This window comes from Labeo rohita, chromosome 7 (genome assembly GCF_022985175.1).
Source record: "Labeo rohita strain BAU-BD-2019 chromosome 7, IGBB_LRoh.1.0, whole genome shotgun sequence".
Taxonomy (NCBI): domain Eukaryota; kingdom Metazoa; phylum Chordata; class Actinopteri; order Cypriniformes; family Cyprinidae; genus Labeo; species Labeo rohita.
The window spans coordinates 2,942,161-2,965,189 of NC_066875.1; the positions used below are offsets into that span (position 1 = coordinate 2,942,161).

The window sequence follows — 23,029 nt, forward strand, 5'->3', positions numbered from 1 at the left end:
AACATAAAACATGAAAAATCCATGACTGCATTGAATGAATGTGTTCACTGTGTATAAACAGTACCATAAAGAGTACTGGTAAAATAATATTAAAAAAAATAACCTGCATTATCTGTTGACCTTGAATTTATTTATTTATTTTTTTTTTAATTAATTGGTCAACTTATTGATGAGAACAGCTGGGACAATCTTGGAAAAATAATGAAAATACATTGATTAAATTGGCAAATTGATGTTACTGGATGGTAACTGAGTGTGTGTTTGTTCAGAGTGGAGTTGCACAGGGAAGCTGGGAAATCACTGGGCATCAGCATTGTTGGTGGGCGGGGCATGGGCAGTCGCCTTAGCAACGGGGAAGTGATGCGGGGCATCTTTATTAAACACATCCTGGAGGACAGTCCAGCGGGACGCAACGGCACACTAAAGACAGGAGACAGGATTTTAGAGGTACACACACAAACACACTTACTAGCGTCTAACTCTATTGGATTCAACTGTGAATTGGTTCACCTGTGCACTTCATGTATAAAGTGCAATTTGTGTGGAGCACAATGCAGAGAGTTTCAAATCAGTGATTATGAGGTTGTATTTCAGTTCATCATGGTACAACAGTACATATTACTTACAAAATATTTGTTTTTGCTACAAATTCTATATATGCAGCATGTTGCAATGTTTTTTGCATTGTTGCGACACACTAAATTGATTTTTGTATTCAATGAAGCTGTCTACACTGGAAGTGACCATTCACTGCACAGTTTGGGCAATTTTCTGCTTTCAGCTTGATTTTTTAAAATCATTATGTCTTATAAATGATACAACAAATTCAGTTAATGCATTTTTACTTAGGCATGTATACTGTCTGTAAACAGAGTGGCATCTTTCTGGCAGGTTTTGGGCCACACACCTGCTCACAGAGTCCAGTAATGACCTCAAGCACTGTGTGTGTGTGTGTATGTGTGTGAGACAGGTGGGCGGAGTGGATCTACGTGATGCCAGTCATGAGCAGGCTGTGGAGGCCATCCGGAATGCTGCAAACCCTGTGGTGTTCCTGGTGCAGAGCATTGTTCACAAAGACAGAGTCAGTATCACACAATACAAACACCTACTGAAGTGATCCATTTATTTGTGCCGTTTAACACGTGTGGGTGTTTATAACATGTTTATAAATGCTGCATACTAACTATAGCTGGGCGATATAGCTTTAATTGAATATCAAACTTTATAAAACACATTCTTTTATCTAAAAGTTAGATGTTCATATGAATTTAAATTTAATTTAGTTTAATTTAATTAGCCTTTTAAGGATATTTGTTGCTGTATAGCTCAGTGTTTATGTATGTGTATGTTTAAGTAGAGGAATCTACTTGTAAAGCGAACAGCCACTGTTGCCAAATATTTAAAAAAAAAAATCATGCAAAAAGTAAAATACAATTAAAAAAAAAAAAACTAAATAGAAATTATTATTATTTTATTTTATTTATTTTTGCTAGGGGAATACACAGAATTATATTTAATGATTTTCAATAAAATGCACCAATATAACAATACCCTTGTAAAAAAAGAAGAAGTGCACTTTAATAAACTTACTCTGGAAATAATTTGTTTTGAATAATATACTGCAATAAAATTCAAATGGATTGTACTTAAAATTTATATTAAATGCAATTAGCTGAACTTTAAAGTGCTTTTTTACCCAAATACGTCTCTTTATACTAATTTTATAATTACTTCTATTTTTTCCCCCTTCAAAATATCATTAAAGTACTGCTGAATGTACTGACAAGCAGTTCTGATAAACTAAAATATAACTTATGTATTTAAATATATATTTAAAATATATCCGCTTTAAATGTAATATCGCACATAAACATATAAAATGTACTTTAAAACTAATCTGACATTTTAATTGCACTTTTTAAAAGTGTGTTAAGAAACGCATGAAAGTATATCTCTAAACACGTAAGTGATGTTTTATTTCATTAATATGTATTATCTGCAAGTACAGTATTTAAAAATACATGAAAAAAATACTTGAAGTACACTACTAGTGCACAATCAATACAATAAAGCACACTTGTTTTTTTCACAAGGGTTATATAAAATACATTTTTCATGTAAACATGCCATGCAGAGCACATAACTGAATAAGTTTTAAATCAGTTCAAGCTTTCCAATTGTAACACCAGTTTGGCTACTGAAGTTTTAATCAGAAAGTCTATTTGGTTTTCTTAGTCTTTGAGAAACCTAATGACCAAATATGAAGCATGTTAAAATCATCACTGTTGCTTATTTTGATATTGCCAGCAGAATTCCTATGTATATATCGGGAATCTTTTAATATATATCGCCCAGCACTAATACTAACAAACTGCTTTTGTAACTGTAAGTGCTCAGAGAGACAGGACTGGAGCGCTTTGCATCTGTCTCTCGCTCTCCACTTCATCTCTCTGTCTGTCTGTCTCTCAGTCTGACTCTCTGTATAGTTTTGATTCACCTCCTGTCATAGAGAAATACGGGACGGCTTTAAAATGCGTCCCTGTGCCAAAGTGTCAGGTAATTTCTGTCTGGCCCTCTTATCTCTGCTCCCAGCATCCCTCATTCAGCTCGGCTTAGCCTTGAGATTTGCCAGAAAGTCAACTTAAACACATTTATGAATGCAATCAAATGCGATTAAATAAGCAACACTCCTGTTATGGCTCTTCAAAGTTCAACTGTTTCGTTTGCAATGTCCCGAGCCACGTCCTCCACTTAGTTTGATTTACCCGCAGGCCTCCTTTTTAAATAACGCCACTTGTAGTTTAGGTATTAGATGTTTTAATGACTCGTCTCTCAGGATGAAATGTGTTTAAGCTGATGTACTGGCGCAGGGTGATGCTGGCTTGCTAACCTCCTGTGTTGTGCTTGTAGAAACCTCCCATAGCCCTGCTACAGCTGAAGCGCTCAGAGCAACCCCTCCATCCCTACCCCGAATCCTGCTTTACATACAAACCGCTACAGGTTAGACGGAGACGTCTCTGTGTGTGTGTGTGGTGTGTTTTATGATTATCAGGTGGTACATTCTAGAAAACTCTTCCTTGTTCCTCAAGGTTTTTGATGCTTATGTTTCATTTTGAAAGTTTTGTGGGTTTTAGTTTAAATATACATTAGTGTTCTTCAGGAAAAACAAACCGAAAATATATTACTTTTAGTGCAATAAAATGCTCTGTCGAATGAAAACATTCCTTGTGAAAAAGAAATATGCTTAATCTTATTCAATGTGCACTTGTAGTGCACTTCTGAGCTTACAAGTATGCTTTTCCAAAACTGCCTTAGCAGATAATATAATATTAATGAAATAAAAGGCCACTTAAGTGACTTAAAGAGAGACACTTTCATGACTTTAGGTTTATTTTAGCTTTTAGCTTTTAGGCATTGTTTTACAAAATATTTTGAAATCTAAAATTGCAATAAAATCAAATCCATTTGTCTAAATAAATTATGTTTCAAATTTGAAGTTATCACAAAAATTGAAGTTACTTTTGCCATGAATTAGAAAAGTGTTGTAGTAAATTTAGTATTATAAAACAGATAGTTCCAATCCTTGATTCTGATTGGTTGTGCCACATTGGAAGCCGTTGTAAATTACTCCACAAACACACTCCTTTGTTTACTTCTGAGTGTTGCTCAGCAACCACTTTGTTAGAACCACAACTGTTTCTGAGGAACTACATTGTTTGGCGGAAGAATACTGTTTTTATTAATATCATTACACTTTATTTGCTCTGTTTTATTTAGTGAAACCTTACTTTGCATATGGAATAACCATTTTATAAAAGCAATAAGCCCTGTGACGCCGTGGTTTACAGTAAATTTATAACAGCTAAGGGGGTTTTATTAACTCCGCTTCACGTTGTGCCTGACAACGGCTTCTTGGGGCTTATTGCTTTGTTTTATACACATTTAGGTTTACTGTAAAGAAAATGCACTGTACTAAAAATACTGTATTTTATATAAAATAATAATTCTACAAAATAGTATGGAATCTAAAATTGCAATAAAATCAAATCCATTTGTCTAAATAAATTATGTTTCAAATTTGAAGTTGATATCACAAAAAAGTGAAACGTCATCATTACAAATATTTAATTAAAAATAGATTTAAATGCATGAGATAAAAGTTTCAACAGAAATGGCATTAAAGTATATTTTAGTTTATCATAGATGCTTTTCACTACGTTCAGCACTACTTTAACCGTATTTCAAAGACAATAGAAGTAATTATGAAATTACATATTATTACAAGACGTACTGAAGTCCTACTTAAGTGAGTCAAAAAAGTGCAAATTGCATTTAATATAATTTTAAACTATACAACATTTTGATTTCATTGTAATTAACATGCAAAAGTAAGCGTCCGAAAGCACTTAAGTGCACTTATTTTTGTAGTACGTACTCATTAAATATAAGTGTAAATCATTTTCACAAGGGATTTTTATGATCCGACTCAAAACAGTTCTTAATCATGCAATCACACATCATGAGGCTGAAATCTCAACCTGCAAAAAACCCAAAAACTACAGCATGAATCTTTTTATCGCTCCATATAGGATTCAGTGTGTTGTAATATTGTTGGATTTGTGAAACATGTCTGATTTCTGCTATATTTCTAACTGGCTGTTAACTATCTGCGCTGACTGAAGCCCTTGTATCGAGGCACCTCTGAAGTCCGGCTCTCTGCGGACTGTCCTTGTCTTCATCAGACCTTTATAAAGTCTCTGTGTCCAGATGTGCGGTAATGATCCATGCCTCATTCCCGCCCAGCAGATGTCTCTCTGCAGATGGCTCTTAAAAGTAGCTTTGTTTCAATGGCACCGAACAACAAGCACAAAACACGAGGGGGATCCGCAGCCATAAAGAGAGACATTCATTACTGTGCAGGACTTTAGTTCAGATCTTCTAGACCAACAGAGAGCCTGTCAGTGGCATTAGAGTTTAATGATGTTATCGAGGTCATGTAGAGAGGTTTTTGTTGGACTGTGTTTGACGAGCGCTGTTCTTTAATTTTTAATAATGGCAGACATCTGCTCTGGATGCAGTGGAAGACGTTTCAGCCTTCAATCTGAAGAGCAGCAGCGAGAAGGTGAGCGAACAAACACCAGTGAATCTGCTCCTTCATCGCAGATATGACTTCATTACTGCTCTAGATTTGATGTAGCTCACCAAAAATCAATTCTTTGTCATTGTTTTCTTATTCTCAGGTTGTTATAAATCTGTATGACTGTCTTCAGTGAAACTAAATATTGTGAAGAACTTATGCAGCTCTTTTCATTACAACAAAGAGCTGTGTTAGGAAAAACAACACATTACACATTATTTCAGGGGGTTTTAAATTTTTCTGTTACTTTTCATATTTTTTTCATCACTTATTTATTTTTAATACAGCATAATTGTTTTTTTATTTTATTTCAGTTTTCGTTTTAGTCATTTTAAACTTATTTTATTTCAGCTGGCAAAATAACTTTTCTCATTTTTTTTAAGTTTTTCCATCTAATATTTATATTTTATTTTATGCATTATTTCTTTTTTTTTTTTTAATGACTGATAATATTTTCCTCCAGTGAACTGTTAAGTCATTAGCAATACACTACCAGTCAAAAGTTTTTGAACAGTAAGATTTGTAATGTTTTTTAAAGAAGTCTCTTCTGCTCACCAAGCCTGCAATTATTTGATCCAAAATACAGTGAAAACAGTGAAATAATTTTACTATTTAAAATAACTGCTTTCTATTTGAATATATTTTAAAATGTAATTAATTCCTGTGATCAAAGTTGAATTTTCAGCATCATTATTTCAGTCTTCAGCATCACATGATCCTTCAGGAATCATTGTAATATGTTGATTTGCTGCTCAAGAATTTTTTTTTTCTTAGTATTATTATCAATATTTATAATATTTATAAACAGTTGAGGACATTTTTTTTCAGGAATCTTTTTGAAAATATTTATCACTATACCATTCAAAAGCTTGAAGTCAGGTTTTTTTTTTTTTTGTTTGTTTTAAATTATTAAATTTTAGAAATAATTACTTTTATTTAGCAAGGATGCTTTAAATTGATCAGAAGTGATGATAAAGACATTTATAATGTTACAAAAGACTTCTACTGCAAGGCAGTTTTGCAGCTGTTTTCAACATCATAATAATAAATGTTTTTTGAGGACCAAATCAGAATATTAGAATGATTTCTGAAGGATCTTGTGACTGGAGTAATGATGCTAAAATTCAGCTTTAAAATCATAGGAATAAATTACATTTTAAAATATATTAATATAGAAAACAGTTATTTTAAATAGTAAAAATATTTCACAATTTTACTGTTTTTGCTGTGAGCAGAAGAGACTTAAAAAAAAAACAACTAAAAATCTTGTACCAGATACTGGTAGTGTATCTGTAAAAAAAAATTGTGGTGCGGTATTTATTTAACAGTTTGAGTTATTTAAGAGTTTATAGTTTATAGGGAAAATTTAATAGGGTTTGTAAGAATTTATAAGGCAAAAAGCTATGTGAGAATTCAAAAAATGGCTAGGAAAGTCGTCAAGTGAGGAAATAATGACAATTTTCATTTTCCTCCATCTCAGAAGCACAGTGTTCACTAATAGTCTGTCCTGATGTAATTTTGCAAGAAAGTGGAATATGAAGTTGTGCTTGAGGCAGAGTTTCCATAATCATGAAAAACCTGGAAATACCAGTGAGTTTTACAATTGTGATTTTCAGGCTTGGAGAAATCATGCAAATGTCTGTAATATGATTTCTCTAGTTATGCTTTTCAGAGCAAGTCTTTTGAATGTAAACGCCTCTGTTATGCATGTTACTGGCTAATAGCAGTTTCTTAGCTGCGCTAAGGAAATGGCCTTTTTGTTAACTATAATATAATTATAATGTGATTTTATCCAGTAGCTAATCACAAACACCTACAAATTAATAAGGCCTCCAAATTAATTGGTAAAAAGTGGTAGAGTCTACACTAGTGCCTCATACAGACGTGAAAATCTTTAAGGTCATGAACCTGAGAAACTTCCAGAGGTTTCGGATCTTCTTTAGACAGGCTCATTATAGCAGTCCACTACACTGTAAACAAAACTTTATCTGCTAACGAATTGCTAAAACCCTAAAAAGGCAGCCAGTCTGATTAGCAATGCATATTTACACCAGCCAGTATGGTTTTTGCATGCATTATGCTTCAGGCGCTGTGTGAATGCTCCCTAGCGGTGCCATCTGATAATCAGTGTTGACAATAGCATACTAACAACTACCATTATAATGTCTGCACAAAGTATTATCAATACTGTATGCATAGTATGTGAACTTATATTTGCATGTAATAGGATGACATACTAATGTTTTTTTAGTATTATTTATGTATCGTATTGACCCGAATATAAGACATAGTTTTTTTTTTCTTGGAAATTCCTCTGAAAAAATGTGGTCGTCTTATATTCAGGGTCTAGACCAGGGGTCACCAAACTTGTTCCTGGAGTTCAACACACCTGCCTGGAAGTTTCAAGTATACCTAGACCTTGATTGGCTGGTTCAGGTGTGTTTGATTAGGGTTGGAGCTAAACACTGCAGGGACACCGGCCCTCCAGGACCGGATCTGGTGACCCCTGGTCTAGACTTTGACATGTCAATAATACGCCCACAACAATAGGTGGCGCAAATATGCATAAAACGAGTGTGCCAATAAATACATAATGTAATGTGTGTTGTAATGGTGGAACATTGCAAGTGAAAACCAAAAAAAAAATTAAAAGCATAAGATTTCACTTTTACCGTCAATTAAATTTTGGTAGGTTACTGTGAGATGGATAGCCTTTTTAAGGTATATCAAAAAGTGTATATTTTTAATATACTTTATGTTGTTTCTACATTAATTTGAAGATTTAATGTGAAATTATTGCAATATAAAAATTTAATTAAAAACTTGAATGTCAGGTGGGATTAATCGTGATTAATTAAAAAAAAAAATGTGATTAATTAGTTAATTTTTTAAATCGAATGACACCATTTTAAATGTGATTGTTGGTACATTTTACCAGTATTTACCATATTTTGAAAACAAGAATAGGAAAAATATTCAATATGAAAATAATTTAAGAAAAAAAAGTTTTTTTCTTAATAAAACACAAGATTTGGTTTTCAAAAAGCCTTTTTCCAAAATCTTTAAAAAGGGGGGGTCGACCGGTCATCTTATAATCAAGGTCGACATTATTGTGATATGTTATAGTATTTATTAGTATTTTAAATTATTTTTATTTTTTATATTAGGTTTTAGTTAGGAGATTTTATCATTTTTATCAGTTTTTATTTTATTAAATATTTATATTTTGCTTTATTTTATTTCTGTTTTAGTGATTTCAGTTCTTCAAATGCATCCTGTTTTTTTTTATTTAGTTGCCAATGCAACATTTCTAATTTTCATTTAGCTTTGTTTTAGTTCAGGTTTTCATCTAATATTTGTTTTATTTTATTTTAACATTATTTCAATTAACAAAAATGATATATATACAGTGGCATGTGGAAGTTTGGGAACCCCTTCCATAATCTGTGAAAATGTGAATAATTTTAACAAAATCAGAGAGATCATTACAAAATGCACAAAATGCATGTTATTTTTTATTTAGTACTGACTTGAGTAAGAAGTTTTACATAAAAGATGTTTACATGTTAAAAAAAAAAAAAAAATAGCCAAAATTATTAAAATAACCCCCTTCAAAGGTTTGAGAACCTTTGATTCTTAATACTGTGTGTGGTTACCTGGATGATCTACGATTGTTTTTTTTTTGTTTGTTTGTTTGTTTGTTTTGTGATGGTTATTCATGAGTCCCTTGTTTCTTCTGAACAGTTAAACTGAGCACTGCTCTCCAGGCCTTCCAGGTCCCCTTTTTCCCAGGTTTTTCTGCATATAATGGACTTCATTGGTGCCCCGATTTTGAACTTCCAAAATGTAGTTTAAATGCAGTTGGTCTTAGCGAAACAATTGGTCATTCTTTTCGGAAAATAAAAATTTGTATACTTTTTAAGCACAAAAGCTTGTGTAGCACAGGTTCTGGGATGCACGTCCACGACGCTACGTACTATTGAATCACATCAAAATCATGTGAAACATAGGCGGAATACAGACCCAGTGTTTTTACAAAGCGAACTTGCAAAGACTAAGGAAGTGCAAGTCAAAAAGTGAAAGTCAAAACGCTGTTTACAAACAAAAAGGTACAACAATGTCAGACGATTCTGAAGTTGTAGGAGAATATAAGATGGATTTTTTTCGCCATACTCTACCTTTTTGCGCCGGAGTGCACAGACGATGAACTTAGACGTGATTTGTAGTACTGATGGGAAGTTTGGATCATTTTATAGACTCAGACCTTTGAGTCTCGTTCAGCAAAATGAACGAATCTTTTTTGAGTCATTTCGTTCATTTTAGCAAAATATAATTAAAATGTTACGTTACTTCCCTAACACATCTACTGCTTACACAAACATTGATCACACTAGAAACAAGACAAAACTATAATGCTATAAGAAACAGAAAAGATTGATTCATTGTTTACCTGGGTCTTTAGTCTATGATTAGCTCACCTCACCTCTTATCTGACAAGTTTTCAGGTGTGAGTCGTTCGTTCATTACGTGACAGCCCCATAAGCTCAACCAATGCAGCGTGAGCCGGAAAAAGAATTGATTAGTTCATCTCTCGAGTCTTCGGGTTCGAGTCGTTCGAAAAACTAATTTCAGTACAGAACCTAATAGGATGTTGCACATGCGCGACTGAACGAATCACTCCCCGAGACGACTCGTTCTTCCCGAGTCACATTAAAGATTCATTAAAAATGAACAAATTGTTCAAGAACGACCCATCACTAATTCGTAGCATCGTGAACACGCATCCCAGAGCCTGTGCTGCATGAGCTTCTGTGCTTAAAAAGTAAACAAATTTTTATTTTCGCTAGATAAGACCCTTCTTCCTCGGCTGAGATCGTTTAGAGCGCTTTGAAGCTGCATTTAAACTACATTTTAGAAATTCAAAATCGGGGCACCAATGAAGTCCATTATATGAAGAAAAATAAATGTTTTCCTCAAAAACCATAATTTCTTTATGACTGAAGACAGAAAGACATGAACAAGGGGGTGAGTAAATTATTTGTAAATTGTTGTTCTGGAAGTGGACTTCTCTTTTAAGAGCCAAGGGTTCCCAAACATTTGAAGGGGGTTATTTTAATAATTTCACCTATTTTTTGGTCTTGTGAACTATATGTAAACATATTTAATGTAAAATATCTTACTCAGGACAGTACTAAATAAAAAATAACATGCATTTTGTATGATCTCTGTTATTTTGTTAAAATGATTCACAGGTTCTGCAAGGGGTTCCCAAACGTTCGCATGCCACTGTATTATAGTTTCATTTAGTATTATTTAACAATAACAACACTGTAACATAATATATTTTACCAAATATACAGCAGTAGAACACTTGTGTAATATTATTTATTTTTTTAATGCAAAAAGTTTTTTTTAGTAGCCATTTTTCATTTCCAAAATCATGACTATATGCCACACATATAAAGTGTGATGAAACAATGTTCATTTATGCAATCAGGCATACTCAGTATTCAGTACATAGTAAGCTAGTATCCTGTTCCATCAGTGACAGAAAGCATGTGTGCTGTCAGAGATCAACAGTAAGGACAACCAGCAAAGTTTCGGGCCAGCCGTCACTTGCCCTGCTCTCAGCTGACTCAGGAACAGATTTTGTACTGTAGATGATGTTTTATTTGTTCTCCGCTGTAGTTAGTCTGAACAAGCACTTGCTCTCCCTCTGTCCTTCACTTTCTCTCTTTCTCTCTCTTTCTGTGTCTCACTGGTGCTGGTTATTCTCTGTTTTCTGTAGGCTGTTGACACTCACAGTAGACCTTTCCTCCGTCTGTGTCCGACTAATCCTTTCACTCCTACACCGTTTAAGGTTTGTGTCTTGTGTGTGCATGTGTGTGTGTGTGTGTGTTTTATATCCCATGTATATGCAGTTATGGATCTGATTTCATAACATTTGCATATATACAGCCCTAAAACCCTTTCTCACTCTCTTTGTTTATCTTATGTAAAATTATATATATATATAGAGTAAAATGTAAGAGCAGCATGAACATTCTGTGAAGCATCTCTATTTTTGTTCCTCATAAGAAACTATTAACAATATTGTTATTGTGTGTTGAGTAACCTTAATTGTACACTGTATCTATGATATAATATTTTTCATTCATTAAACATACATTTAGTAGACTAATGAATGATTTGTAAGGTTTTTAAAGAACAGTGGCATGTCGTGTTTTGTTGGTTCTTCATGCTGAGAAATGAAGAACAGATTAATGTGTTAAATGTGATTCTGATTATATTACGCTTCATATTTCATGGGTTTAATGGAGGATGCCGTGCTGACAGATGACGTGCTAATTATTTCAGCTTTATTTCAAAAGATGACATGCTAATTGGATGGAAATTATATTGTGTTTAATGTGTTTTATTTTTTAAAACTGTGGCAGCTGAATCGGGAGGAGGGAAAAAGCTTCCTGTCACTGCCCGTCGTTCCACATGTCGGGGAAACAGATTCAGATACGCTGACTGAGATCCCCGACAGACTCGTTCTGCATAACGACGGCCCTGATGAGGAAGAGGAGGATGAGTACGGATACAGCTGGAGTGAGTCTCTCATGTGCTATAACACACGGCTGCCAGCAGAGGGCGTCGAACACTGTCATTCACACTGGACTAGATTCAGAAACAGACCCTTATGAAAAAGAAATCCACTGTAGTATACTTTTAAGGAGTACTTAATGTGAAAATAATATACGGTTGCACTTTATTTTACAGTGTCTTTGTTAAAGTGCAATTATACATTTAATGTTCTGAGGAATATTAATTTATTGCATGTACTTACTATATGGTTAGGGTTAGTTGCATGTAATTATGCGTAATTTATCGTTATTACTATTGTAAGTACATGTAAAGTGATAAATGTCACGACTATACTCTAGTAAAAAGTAATAGATTTAAAATCCATTTATTTTATACCAAGTTTACTGACATGCTGATATATCGTTTGAGACTTACAGATATAAAATTTGTAATTAAACTTTATTTGGAGTACTACTTTGCTCTTAATATTAAGAGCAAAATATGTTTTAATGTCACTGATGATGAGGATTGCATGATCTTTAAATAATATCGGTCTTTAAATGCAAAATATTTCAAGTGTACCTAAAGTATACTTGCAATAGTTCCACTTTAGCACAATCAAATATACTTAAGTATATCTTTAGTTGGACTTCAGCACTACTTCTGCACAATTAAAGTGAATTAAGTACAAAATTAGTTGCTCCAATTTAGCAGAATTGAAGTATACCAGTTTAATATACTAAAAGTACAATTGCAGGGTATTTTTATTAAGTGCATAATATGTAAATGTATTTGTAGTATACTTAGCATGAAATAAATGTATTTTAAATACATTTTAGTATATTTTTCACTACTTAAGTGTGAACTTACATAATGACTTACATAACTTACATTAACTGCTTGTTAATTTTAAAGAAATAAAAATGTATTGTAATTCAGATTTATGTTAATTGCAATTATTTTTTCTTTAACGTGTTTTGACCTACTTAAGTACATCTTCATATGTAATTTTGTAATTCTGTTGTCTTTGAAATATTTAAAGTACTGCTGAATATACTGACAAGCATTTATGATAAGCTAAAATATACTTAATGTGTGTTTAAATATATTTGTAATTATATATATGTAATAATGAAGTGATTTAAGGCATTTAAAATATATTCACTTTAAAATGTGATGTCAAATAGCACACTACAGTTAAAATGATAATCAAGTACTGTACGTATGCTTTAGTATGTTAGTCAACACATCAAAATGTGTACTTTTTAAAAAAAAAAAAAAAATATTAAAACAATGATTTAAAATGAAAGTAAAACTTTTAATTTGACATTATTACAAAGGTCACTTTTTAAAAGTGCACTTAAGTGTGTTAAGAAACTGTCCTAAAAGTGTCTCACTTTAAGTCACTTAAGTGGCTTCAAAAAAAAAAACATTTAAATACACTACAAGTGCACATTCAATACAGTTATGCACACTTCTTTTTCTCAAGGGTTTCGATATGCTGCAGTATTACTACAAATTGCAAGTGTAATTTAGCGTTTAACTGCAGACCTCAGCAGCTGCGCACAACTTTAGAAATACCCTTAGATTAAGTTGCATTTAGTTGCTCTAACATATTAATGTGTGTGTGTGTGTGTGTGTGTGTGTGTCTGTGTGTGAGAAGAGAAGGTAACGGAGCGGTACGGTCGTTTACCGGGTGAGCTGCACATGATCGAGTTGGAGAAGGGTCGCACGGGTTTGGGTTTGAGTCTGGCAGGGAACCGCGATCGTTCACGCATGAGTGTGTTTGTGGTGGGCATCGATCCCAACGGCGCCACTGGCCAAGACGGACACATCGTGGTGGGAGATGAACTGCTGGAGGTGAGTGTGTGTAAAACTTCAAAACAGCTGTTTGACACTAAATACAGTTTGAAATAAACTGTTTGAAATAAATACACTTTATCATACTTTTTAAAAGAGTACTTATTACTGAAATAATTTAGTTGGAAAGAATATATGTTACAGTGTAATTATATTTAAGTACTGATAGTAATTAACTACATGTACTTACTGTATGGTTATGGTTAGAATTAGGGTTACTTGCATGCAATTATGCGTAATTTTTATTATAATAGTAAGTACATGTAACGTGTAACAAGGACACCTTAAATTAAAGTGTTACTGAATATACTTAAGTGTAAAATGTTCCTGGACCCTTTATTGCATGCATTTGCGGTTAAATAAGAATGTTATAATAAATAAAATAAATTAAAATATTATAGTTTTATGAGTAATTTATAATAAATGCAATTAGATGAAACGTTAAAGTGTTTTTAACCACTTGAGTAGGACATCTTCATACGTCATTTTATAATTATTTCTGTTGTCGTTAAAGTACTGCTGAATGTACTAACAAACATTTATGATGCGCTAAAATACACTTCAAAGTCATTTCTATTGAAACTTGTATGTTTTTAAATATATTTGTAATTACACATTAGTAATGATTAAGTTTTGATTTAATAAAATCTATCAACTACAAATGTAATATCAAATAACAGACTACAGTTAAAATGAGAATCAAGTACTTATTGTGCTTTAGCATTTGGTCAACACATTAAAATAAGTGTACTTCTTTAAAATATGATAAAAGATTGTTAAAACATGATGATTTAAAAGTGTACTTAAGTGTGTTCAGAAACAGTCATGAAAGTGTCTCAGAAACATGACAAATCATCATTAAAACAATGATTTAAAATGTACTTTAAAGTAAAGCTTTTTTAAATGTACTTAAGTGTGTTAAGAAAAAAACATAAATGTGTCTCTCTTAAGCCACTTAAGTGGTCTTTTATTTCATTAATATTATATCCTCTGTAAGTACAGATTTATGAAAATATACTTTAAAGATTTGAAGTTTCACAGACGAGGCTTAAGCCTAGTCCCAGACTAAAACATAAGTCTGAGCTGAAAGAAGCTTGTACTGATTGATCTTAAAATATATCAGTTCCTTAGTTTTGTCTCAAGATGGACACCAGTAAAGTTTTTTTCTAAGGCATGTTTCTAAAAATGACTTAAATGTCTTAACTGAACTACGGCCTAATGCTGGCTCACTCTAAGCCCTGTCTGTGAAACCAGGCCTACAAGTGCCCATTCAATACAAGTAAGTGCCTTTCTTTTTAATATGTGGATGTTCAACACATCTGGACATTTTCTAATTTGTCTCGTTGTCTTCGCAGATCAACGGTCAGGTTCTGTACGGCCGCAGTCATCAGAACGCCTCTGCCATCATTAAAAGCGCACCTTCAAAGGTCAAGATCATCTTCATCCGGTAGGTCTAAGGTTGTGGTGTGTAGATGTTGATCTGAAGAAATTTCAAAGCCTGTTGCAGACTGACACATGAGGTGTGTGTTTCAGAAACAGAGATGCTTTGAGTCAGATGGCTGTCGGGCCGATGAAGGAGACGGACTCACCGGATGCACACACAGAGGTGAACCCAGACTCTAAAAGACTTTATTTGCTTAATTTCTGAATCAGTTTTATGGATCAAGTCAACTTTGGACACTTTTAAAAAAGAAGTGCTATAAGAAGTTCTATATTCTAAAACATAGAGGTGTCCATTAGCATTCATCTCAGGAAGTCCATTTTATGGTTTTAAGAGATTTAAAGTGGCCAAATTTTGAAGCTAAGCAGCCAAACCACCCTCTGGTTCAATCGTGCATTCATTCATATGTTTATCTATTCATTTGTTTAGTCATGAACATGTTTTTCTCCTCCACAGACAGAGACGCCCAGTTCAACACTAGACGTGATTCAGCATATTACTCTTCCTGTGGTACGACACAGTTTCAGCTCTCTTTTGACTCAGAGTTTGTGTGTTTTCTCTCTCTGTACCAGTGATGTTCAGTGTTTTGTTTCTCTCTGAAGGAGGATGGAGGGCTGGGTTTGCTCTTGAAGGAGGATGACAGCAGGAGCGGATGCATCATTCAGAGTGTGGATGAGAACGGAGCAGCTGGAAGGGTATGAATCACTGTGCTGCAAAATTAAAAGCAACAGAAACCATGTTCACAACCCTTTTTACTTTTCTAATGTGGCATATTTCTGATATTCAGCCAGAGAAAAATATAGGGTTGAAAAACAGGGAAAAGTGACGCCTGTATGACATTTTGATGATTACAAAGACAAACGTTTTTGCACTGCTGAATTGTGCACAAGAAGACCGGCGAAATGTTTTAGGAAAGTAAACAGGGTTGGTTTGGATTTCATGTTAACGTCAATAATTTTAGAATAATTGGTATTATTATATTTTTGTTACTTTTTTGAAAGATTTTATTTTTATTATTTATATATTTTCTGTTTTTACTTTTAATAGTTAGTAATTTAGTAGTCTTTTGTCATTTCTGTTATTTTTAAATAAGTCTATATTTCTATCTATTATTTACTTTTTTATTTAATAATTTTAGTTTTAGTCATTTTAGTACTTCAACTGAAAAATGAGAATTTTTGCTTTCACAGCTAGCTGAAATAAAATAAGTTAATGTTTTTTTAAGTTTTATTTTATTTCAGTTAATGTTTATTTTATTTCACTTTTATTCCACTTTTTTATTAGTTGATTAAAACCCTATTTAATGTTCAAGACACCCCACAGAAAGATGGGATCATTGTCTGCTGGGATCATTATATAAAAAAATCTATAAAATAACTCAAAATGCCATGATTAACTAATCACAACCAAGCATGCCTGAAAAATTGGTTAATACATTTCAAGGACATTTTGTGGATATAAATAATTCATAAAAAGAAATCATACTTAATGTCAATGTGTCTGTGTTTTTAGTTTTAATAAGGCTTTTGAGAGACACTGCAAATATCAAAAGCCATTTTTTTTCTTCACAAAATGTAACTATATTATTTCCCAGCTCAACTTCATCTGCATGCATACAGTATATTCACAGAGGGTGATATATAATCTTTAGTAAACCTCAGCTGCTTATTATCAGTCAGTTCTAATCTGTGCATCTTGCAAGTTTCCGTACTGTTCAACTGTGTCTCAGAACCTAGTGTGTGTGTGTTTCAGGACGGGAGGATGGCAGCGGGACACCGGCTGCTCGCAGTAGATGATGAGATGGTGCTGGGACTCTCTGTGGAACAGGTAGAACTCTTTACAACTGTGAATTTTTGAAGCAACAGTCAGTTGTGTCAGTACCTCACCTTCTAAACCCTTTTGACTTTTCTGTCTTATTTGTAACACAATAGGTGAGAAGAGCAGAATATCCAAGCTGCTCTTTTTAGTGAAGCAAAAGCATGTAGTGACCAGGAGCTGTAAGGCTCACAAAATGTGATGTAAATGTGTCATAAAATTGTCTTTTTCAACTATATTCTAGTTCTTTTGGTGTCATATGGTAGCTTTGTGAGCAACAGACTAAATGTGAAAAACTTTCTAATTTTAAAATTCAAAATTCCAAGACCAAAATATTCTCTGGTCTTGTGTTCTCTGTATTTGTTTTGTTATCATATTACAGAAACACACAAACCAATATTCTGTAAATATTCTGTTAAGATTTTTATGAATGTACACTAACATTGAAAAGTTTAAGGTCAGTTTTCAAAGAAATTAATACTTTTATTCAGCAAGGATGCATTAAATTTATCAAAAGTGACAGTAAAGACATTTATAATGTTACAAAATATTTCAAATAAATGCTGTTCTTTAGAACTTTATATTCATCAAAGAATCCAGAAAAATAAAATGTAGTAGTTTCCACAAAAATATTGGGCAGCGAAGCTGTTTTCAACATTGATAATAATCAGAAATATTTCTTGAGCAGCGAATCAGCATATTAGAATGATTTCTGAAGGATCATGTGACACTTAAGACTGGAGTAATGATGCTGAAAATTCAGCTTTGATTACAGAAATAAATTACATTTCACAATATATTCACATAGAAAACAGCTATTTTAAATCATCATATTTCACAGTTTGTCTGTTTTTGCTGTAGTTTTGATCAAATAAATGCAGCCTTTTTGAGCAAAAGAAACTTCTTTTGAAAACCTTGCCCAAAATGTTTGAACAATAGTGTAAATAGGATTTATTATTTCGTTATTATTATTTGTCTGATGAAATGTGTGTTATAGGTGATGTCATTACTGCAGAAAGCCCAACAATCAGTGAAACTCACTATCTGTGCTGACTCCACCTCCCAACCCTCCTTTTCCAATCAGATTTGCTCAGGATCAGACACTGGAAGCAGCCTGCCGCCAGTTTCTCTGACATCATCAGAGACAGAGCCAATCAGGAGTAAGAGGGGAGGGGTCTGGGTTTTACTAGAGAAAAAACGTAACAAGTTTGTTGGTGAATAGATCAGAAACTGATCTTTGTCGTCATGATGATTGTGTGCTGCAGATTCGAGCAGATGTTCCACACCGGCGACTTTAGCGTCTGATCCGGCGACGTGTCCCATCATCCCCGGCTGTGAGACCACTATAGAGATCTGCAAAGGCAGAACAGGATTGGGGCTGAGCATCGTGGGCGGCTGTGACACGTTACTGGTGAATAAACTCACTGACCTGTGAGATTTCACACTGGACTGACAAAAACTTGTGCACTCTAACACTGGAAATGACCTAAATGTGTAGCAAAATAAGCACAAACGTGTTGTACATTTATTTCATGACCACTACAACTTTCAACCATGAATTTTTAATTTATGTGGTCTTCAACTCAAAAAGTTGGGACTCAAAGAAAATCCATTTGTTGTTATTGTTAATTAAAACTAAAGCTATTTTTAAACTATTTTTGTTATGGAAATGAAGCTGAAATAAAATATTTATATTAGATGAAAAGCTTAAACTTTTTAATTAGCACATAAATTAGAAATGTTGCCTTGGCAACTAACTCAAATGAGGCTTAGTTTAAGTTAAAGTATTACAATGACTCAAACTAAAACTGGAATAAAAATAAATAGCTAAACAGAAATATTGGGGAAAAAATAATCAAAAATAACAAAAAGCACACAGCTAAATTAATAAAACTTAAAAAAAAAATAAGGAACTAAACAAAATATATTAAAATGAAAACTGAAAATAAAAAGGCAATAGTAAAGTGAATTCCAGATATTAAAAAAAGCTTAATAGAAATATAAAAGACTGATAAAAATGACCAAAAACAAAATTACTAAAAGTACATTAAAATGAGAACTAATAATCTAAAAAAATAAAAGCTAATTCAAGTTATTAATAAAAAACTAAATAGAAACAAATATTAAAAATAATATAAATGGCAAAAAATGGCAAATGCACATTACAAAATTACTAAAGCTTAAAATAAATGAACTAAATATATTAAAACAGAAACTGAAAATGTAAAAGTATTATTAAATATTATTAATTCAAAAGCTAAATATAAATATAACTAATCAAAATTACAAAAACACAAGCAAACTAAAATTAAAATAATACTAAAAAATATAAAAATAAAGGCTAATTCTAGATATTAATAAACACTAAATAGAAATATATATTAAAAAGTAATAAAATGACAAAAGTATATTATAAAATAAAAAATGAAAATATAAAAAATAAAAGCTAATTCAAAGTATTAAAATAGACTATAATAGCCTTATAATAGCCTATAATGGCCTTGTCAGCACATCAAAATAAGTGTAAACTATTATTAAAATATAATGATTTAAAATGTACTTTCATGTAAAACCTTTAGTTTTACATTATTACAAAGGCAACTTTTTTTAAAAAGTGTACTTAAGTGTGTTCAGAAACCGTCATGAAAGTGTCTCTCTTTAAGTCACTTAAGTGGCCTTTTATGTCATTTATATTATATTATTTGCAGGTACAGTTTGTTTTAACTGTACTTTTAAAATTTGCAGTAAACTACAAGTGCACATTCAATACAATTAATCATGATTCTTTTTGACAAGGTTTTGAAAACTTTGTAAGAACATTTTTAAAGACTGTTTTTGTCTGTGTTCAGGGCACTATAATAATTCATGAGGTGTATGAGGAGGGAGCTGCGTCTAAAGACGGCCGACTGTGGGCAGGAGATCAGATTCTGGAGGTAAAATTATCATCAGACGCTCTTCTGACCAATGCTTTGATTTCACGTCAGCTTCATTTCATCGGTTCTCTTCCTCCCTGTCGTAACTCATCGTCTCTCTCAGGTGAACGGTATAGACCTGCGCGTGGCGACGCACGACGAGGCCATCAATGTTTTGCGGCAGACTCCGCAGCGCGTCCGACTGTCGGTCTTCAGAGACGAGGGTCAGTATAAGGAGGAGGAGCTGTGGGACTCGCTGAGCGTCGAGCTTCAGAAGAAACCCGGCCGCGGCCTCGGACTCAGCATCATCGGGAGAAGGTACTAGAATGCTAGTAAAAGGTACTAGACAGTAAATTGAAGTTAAGTTTTGCAGATTGTCCATATGGGACACAGTTATTTTAGCATCTTTTATCTAAACAGCTAAAAATGCTTCAGTATGTCTTGCATTTAAATAAGTTCAGGATGCAGTTGCAGATTAGAAATGAAAATAAATAATGACAGACGGATGCGGCTTGGGCGTGAATTGTCTCAGAGACATTGGCTGTTTCTAAATTACTATGTGTGTAATGGTGCATGAGTGTGAAATTCAAACATCACTAAAACCTCACTTTTAAATGAAGTTGTGTTTACAGCCTATGTTCTAGATTTGCCATATAACAGATATAACTCCATTTGGGAAAAAGAAGTACACTTTACTGTAGCATGTTTTTTTAAAAAAGAATACTTGGTACCAAAATTGTATACTTCATCCTCTTAACTGTCACCCGTCCCCTCAGAGGGACGCCTATTTAATCTAAGAAATTTAATCTAATCATGACAAGACTTTCTTTGTTGCATTTTTCCCTATCACGCTTTAGATATCAAAATAAATTATATATCAATTGAAAACTTAAAATCTCAAAATTCATCCTTTGAAAGCCATTTTAAAATCAGACATTCCATTACCATGGAAAATGCGCATCAAAGTCATATTGCAAAATGTTTTTGTTCATGAATTATAAAAATTTGTTCAAATTTGTAAAAATGTTAAAAAATGGGAATGACAGTTAAAGTGTTAAAAGAATATAAGTGTGTACTGAATGCAATGTTTTCAGACACTAAAATGCTTGTTAATTGCAATTGATTTTATGTGTTTTATAGTTTAAATTTATATTAAATGCAATTAGCTGAACTTATTGGACTTAAGTACATTTTAATATGTAATATAATTACTTGCACTGCCAAATGCACTGTGGCAATATATAATTTCTTTAGATATTTTAAGAAAAGTCTCCCAGTTGTCAGCTTAAATCAAAAATGCTATGTACAAAAGTTATATTATTGTCGATCAATTCATAGAACAGGTGAAACTGATGAAAATCTTATAAATAATTCAAATCAAGCACATTTTAAGTTGTGTAGCTTAAGTTTCTAACTCATATATTCAATAGCAATAAAGTGTTATATTTAATATATAGTACTAATGTAATAACGTCTATATATTTGATAGTACATATAGTACAACACAACATTTAAAATACTTTAAGTGTAATATCTTTTTTTTTTTTTTAAGTGTAATATCTAATAACACACCACAGTTAAAGGGTTACTCCACCCCAAAATGACTGTTCCATTGACTGCCAGGTAAATACCACTGTCAAGGTCCAGAAAAGTATGAAAGACGTCATCAAAATAGTCCATCTGCCATCAGTAGATCAATCTGAATTTTATGAAGCGAAGAGAATATTTTTTGTATGCAAAGAAAGTAAAAATAATGACTTTATTCAACAATTCTTTTTCATACTTTTCTTTTATATATATATTTCTCCTTTTTTTCACATGGGTCTATAAATGCATGTTCAGCTCTTTATCTCCTGCAATTTGTGTCTCTGTCTCAGGAACGACACAGGAGTGTTCGTGTCGGACATTGTGAAGGGTGGAGTGGTGGAGACTGACGGACGGCTGATGCAGGGAGATCAGATCCTCTCAGTTAACGGCGAGGACGTTCGTTCAGCCACACAGGAGTACGTGGCCGCGCTGCTCAAGGTGAATGTCAGCGTTGGTCTGTTAAACCACCGCCTTTTACAGCAGATTATTATCGAACATTCTGACATATCAGATACACCACTGGGTGATCGAGAGAGAAGAGACTGATAATCTCTGTTTTTGTATATAAATGTGTATAGTTTTTGGCTTAAACATTGTGAAAAGCAATGTTATTTTAGTATCACTGATATGTTATTATAGATTTGTTATTATATTTTTAAAAGAAACTTTGTTTTTATATTTTCTGATTTCACTTCCACTCTAGAAAACTGAAAGTTTTGGTAATATTGTTGCAGTTGTTTTCTTTTATTTATTTGTTATTCATTTTTAAACATCTGTATACCCTAGTGAAAAATAAATATACTAAAATGTATTTAAAATACATTTATTTAATGCTAAGTATACTACAAATACTCTGATATTGTACTTTTAATATATTAAACTGGTATATTTAAAGTCTAATTTTGCATTTAATGCACTTTAATTGTGTGGAAGTAGTGCTGAAGTCCAACTAAAGATATACTTGAGTATATTTGATTGTGCTAATGTGGGACTATTGCAAGTATACTTTAGGTACACTTTTGCATTTAAAGACAGATATTATTTAAAGGTCATACAATCCTCATCAATAGTGGCATTAAAACATATTTTAGGCTTAATATTAAGAAATGTGCTTTGTGCGCAAGTAGAACTCTAACTAAAGTTTGATTACAATTTTTAATAGACTTTAACTATACTTATAAAACATATAAAATAAATGCATTTTCAGTCAATGTTAAACATTTGTTAAAAAAAGTTTAAAATTTTCCTTTAACATTTAAATTTTGTTTTAAATGCCAAGAAGTTTTGTTTTTTTCGTTAGCAGTAGTAACCTTGGTGAAAAGCAGAAGAAGGAATGTGCGATGAGATTTGAGAATTGTTCATTTATGATTAAACATTTTGCAGAGCATGTAAAGTTAACAAACTGCAATTACCATTTACATTTAACCAAGTCGCCATATGTTTATGAGCTGTGAAGCAATAACAACCAGATGTTTAATAATGTCTCCAACATAGCATCTAAAATAGAGAAACCAAACACTCGTTAACTAAAAATCTAAAGCTAAGTGTTCAATTAACACATTTGATGTAATTTACTAACATATGTTAAATGAGAGAAGAACTTTTGAATTTGGCTCCTTCTTATGTTGTTTAAAGAGACGGTTTTTATATGTAACGGTAAATGTGATTGATCTGCTGTGAATGTGAAAACGAATACACAACTGGTTT

The 23,029-nt window shown here is 32.7% G+C and overlaps 1 protein-coding gene across 9 annotated transcripts in view; it reads left to right on the plus strand.

The window, feature by feature from the left end:
* LOC127167997 (multiple PDZ domain protein) overlaps positions 1 to 23,029 on the plus strand; it is a 79,886-nt gene that overhangs the window by 49,188 nt on the left and 7,669 nt on the right. For 4 of the 9 annotated variants that reach the window (XM_051114453.1, XM_051114452.1, XM_051114454.1 and 1 more), the window contains 17 exons: positions 270 to 447; positions 971 to 1,081; positions 2,911 to 3,000; positions 5,060 to 5,122; positions 10,926 to 10,997; positions 11,575 to 11,731; positions 13,371 to 13,567; positions 14,923 to 15,014; positions 15,101 to 15,173; positions 15,465 to 15,518; positions 15,611 to 15,703; positions 16,761 to 16,835; positions 17,821 to 17,983; positions 18,089 to 18,234; positions 19,673 to 19,756; positions 19,860 to 20,053; positions 21,613 to 21,760. In XM_051114453.1, the coding sequence (XP_050970410.1) occupies positions 270 to 447; positions 971 to 1,081; positions 2,911 to 3,000; positions 5,060 to 5,122; positions 10,926 to 10,997; positions 11,575 to 11,731; positions 13,371 to 13,567; positions 14,923 to 15,014; positions 15,101 to 15,173; positions 15,465 to 15,518; positions 15,611 to 15,703; positions 16,761 to 16,835; positions 17,821 to 17,983; positions 18,089 to 18,234; positions 19,673 to 19,756; positions 19,860 to 20,053; positions 21,613 to 21,760 (1,990 nt within the window). The remainder of the gene's footprint in view (positions 1 to 269; positions 448 to 970; positions 1,082 to 2,910; positions 3,001 to 5,059; positions 5,123 to 10,925; positions 10,998 to 11,574; positions 11,732 to 13,370; positions 13,568 to 14,922; positions 15,015 to 15,100; positions 15,174 to 15,464; positions 15,519 to 15,610; positions 15,704 to 16,760; positions 16,836 to 17,820; positions 17,984 to 18,088; positions 18,235 to 19,672; positions 19,757 to 19,859; positions 20,054 to 21,612; positions 21,761 to 23,029) is intronic. The other 5 variants (XM_051114456.1, XM_051114455.1, XM_051114457.1 and 2 more) reach the window with 5 other exon arrangements.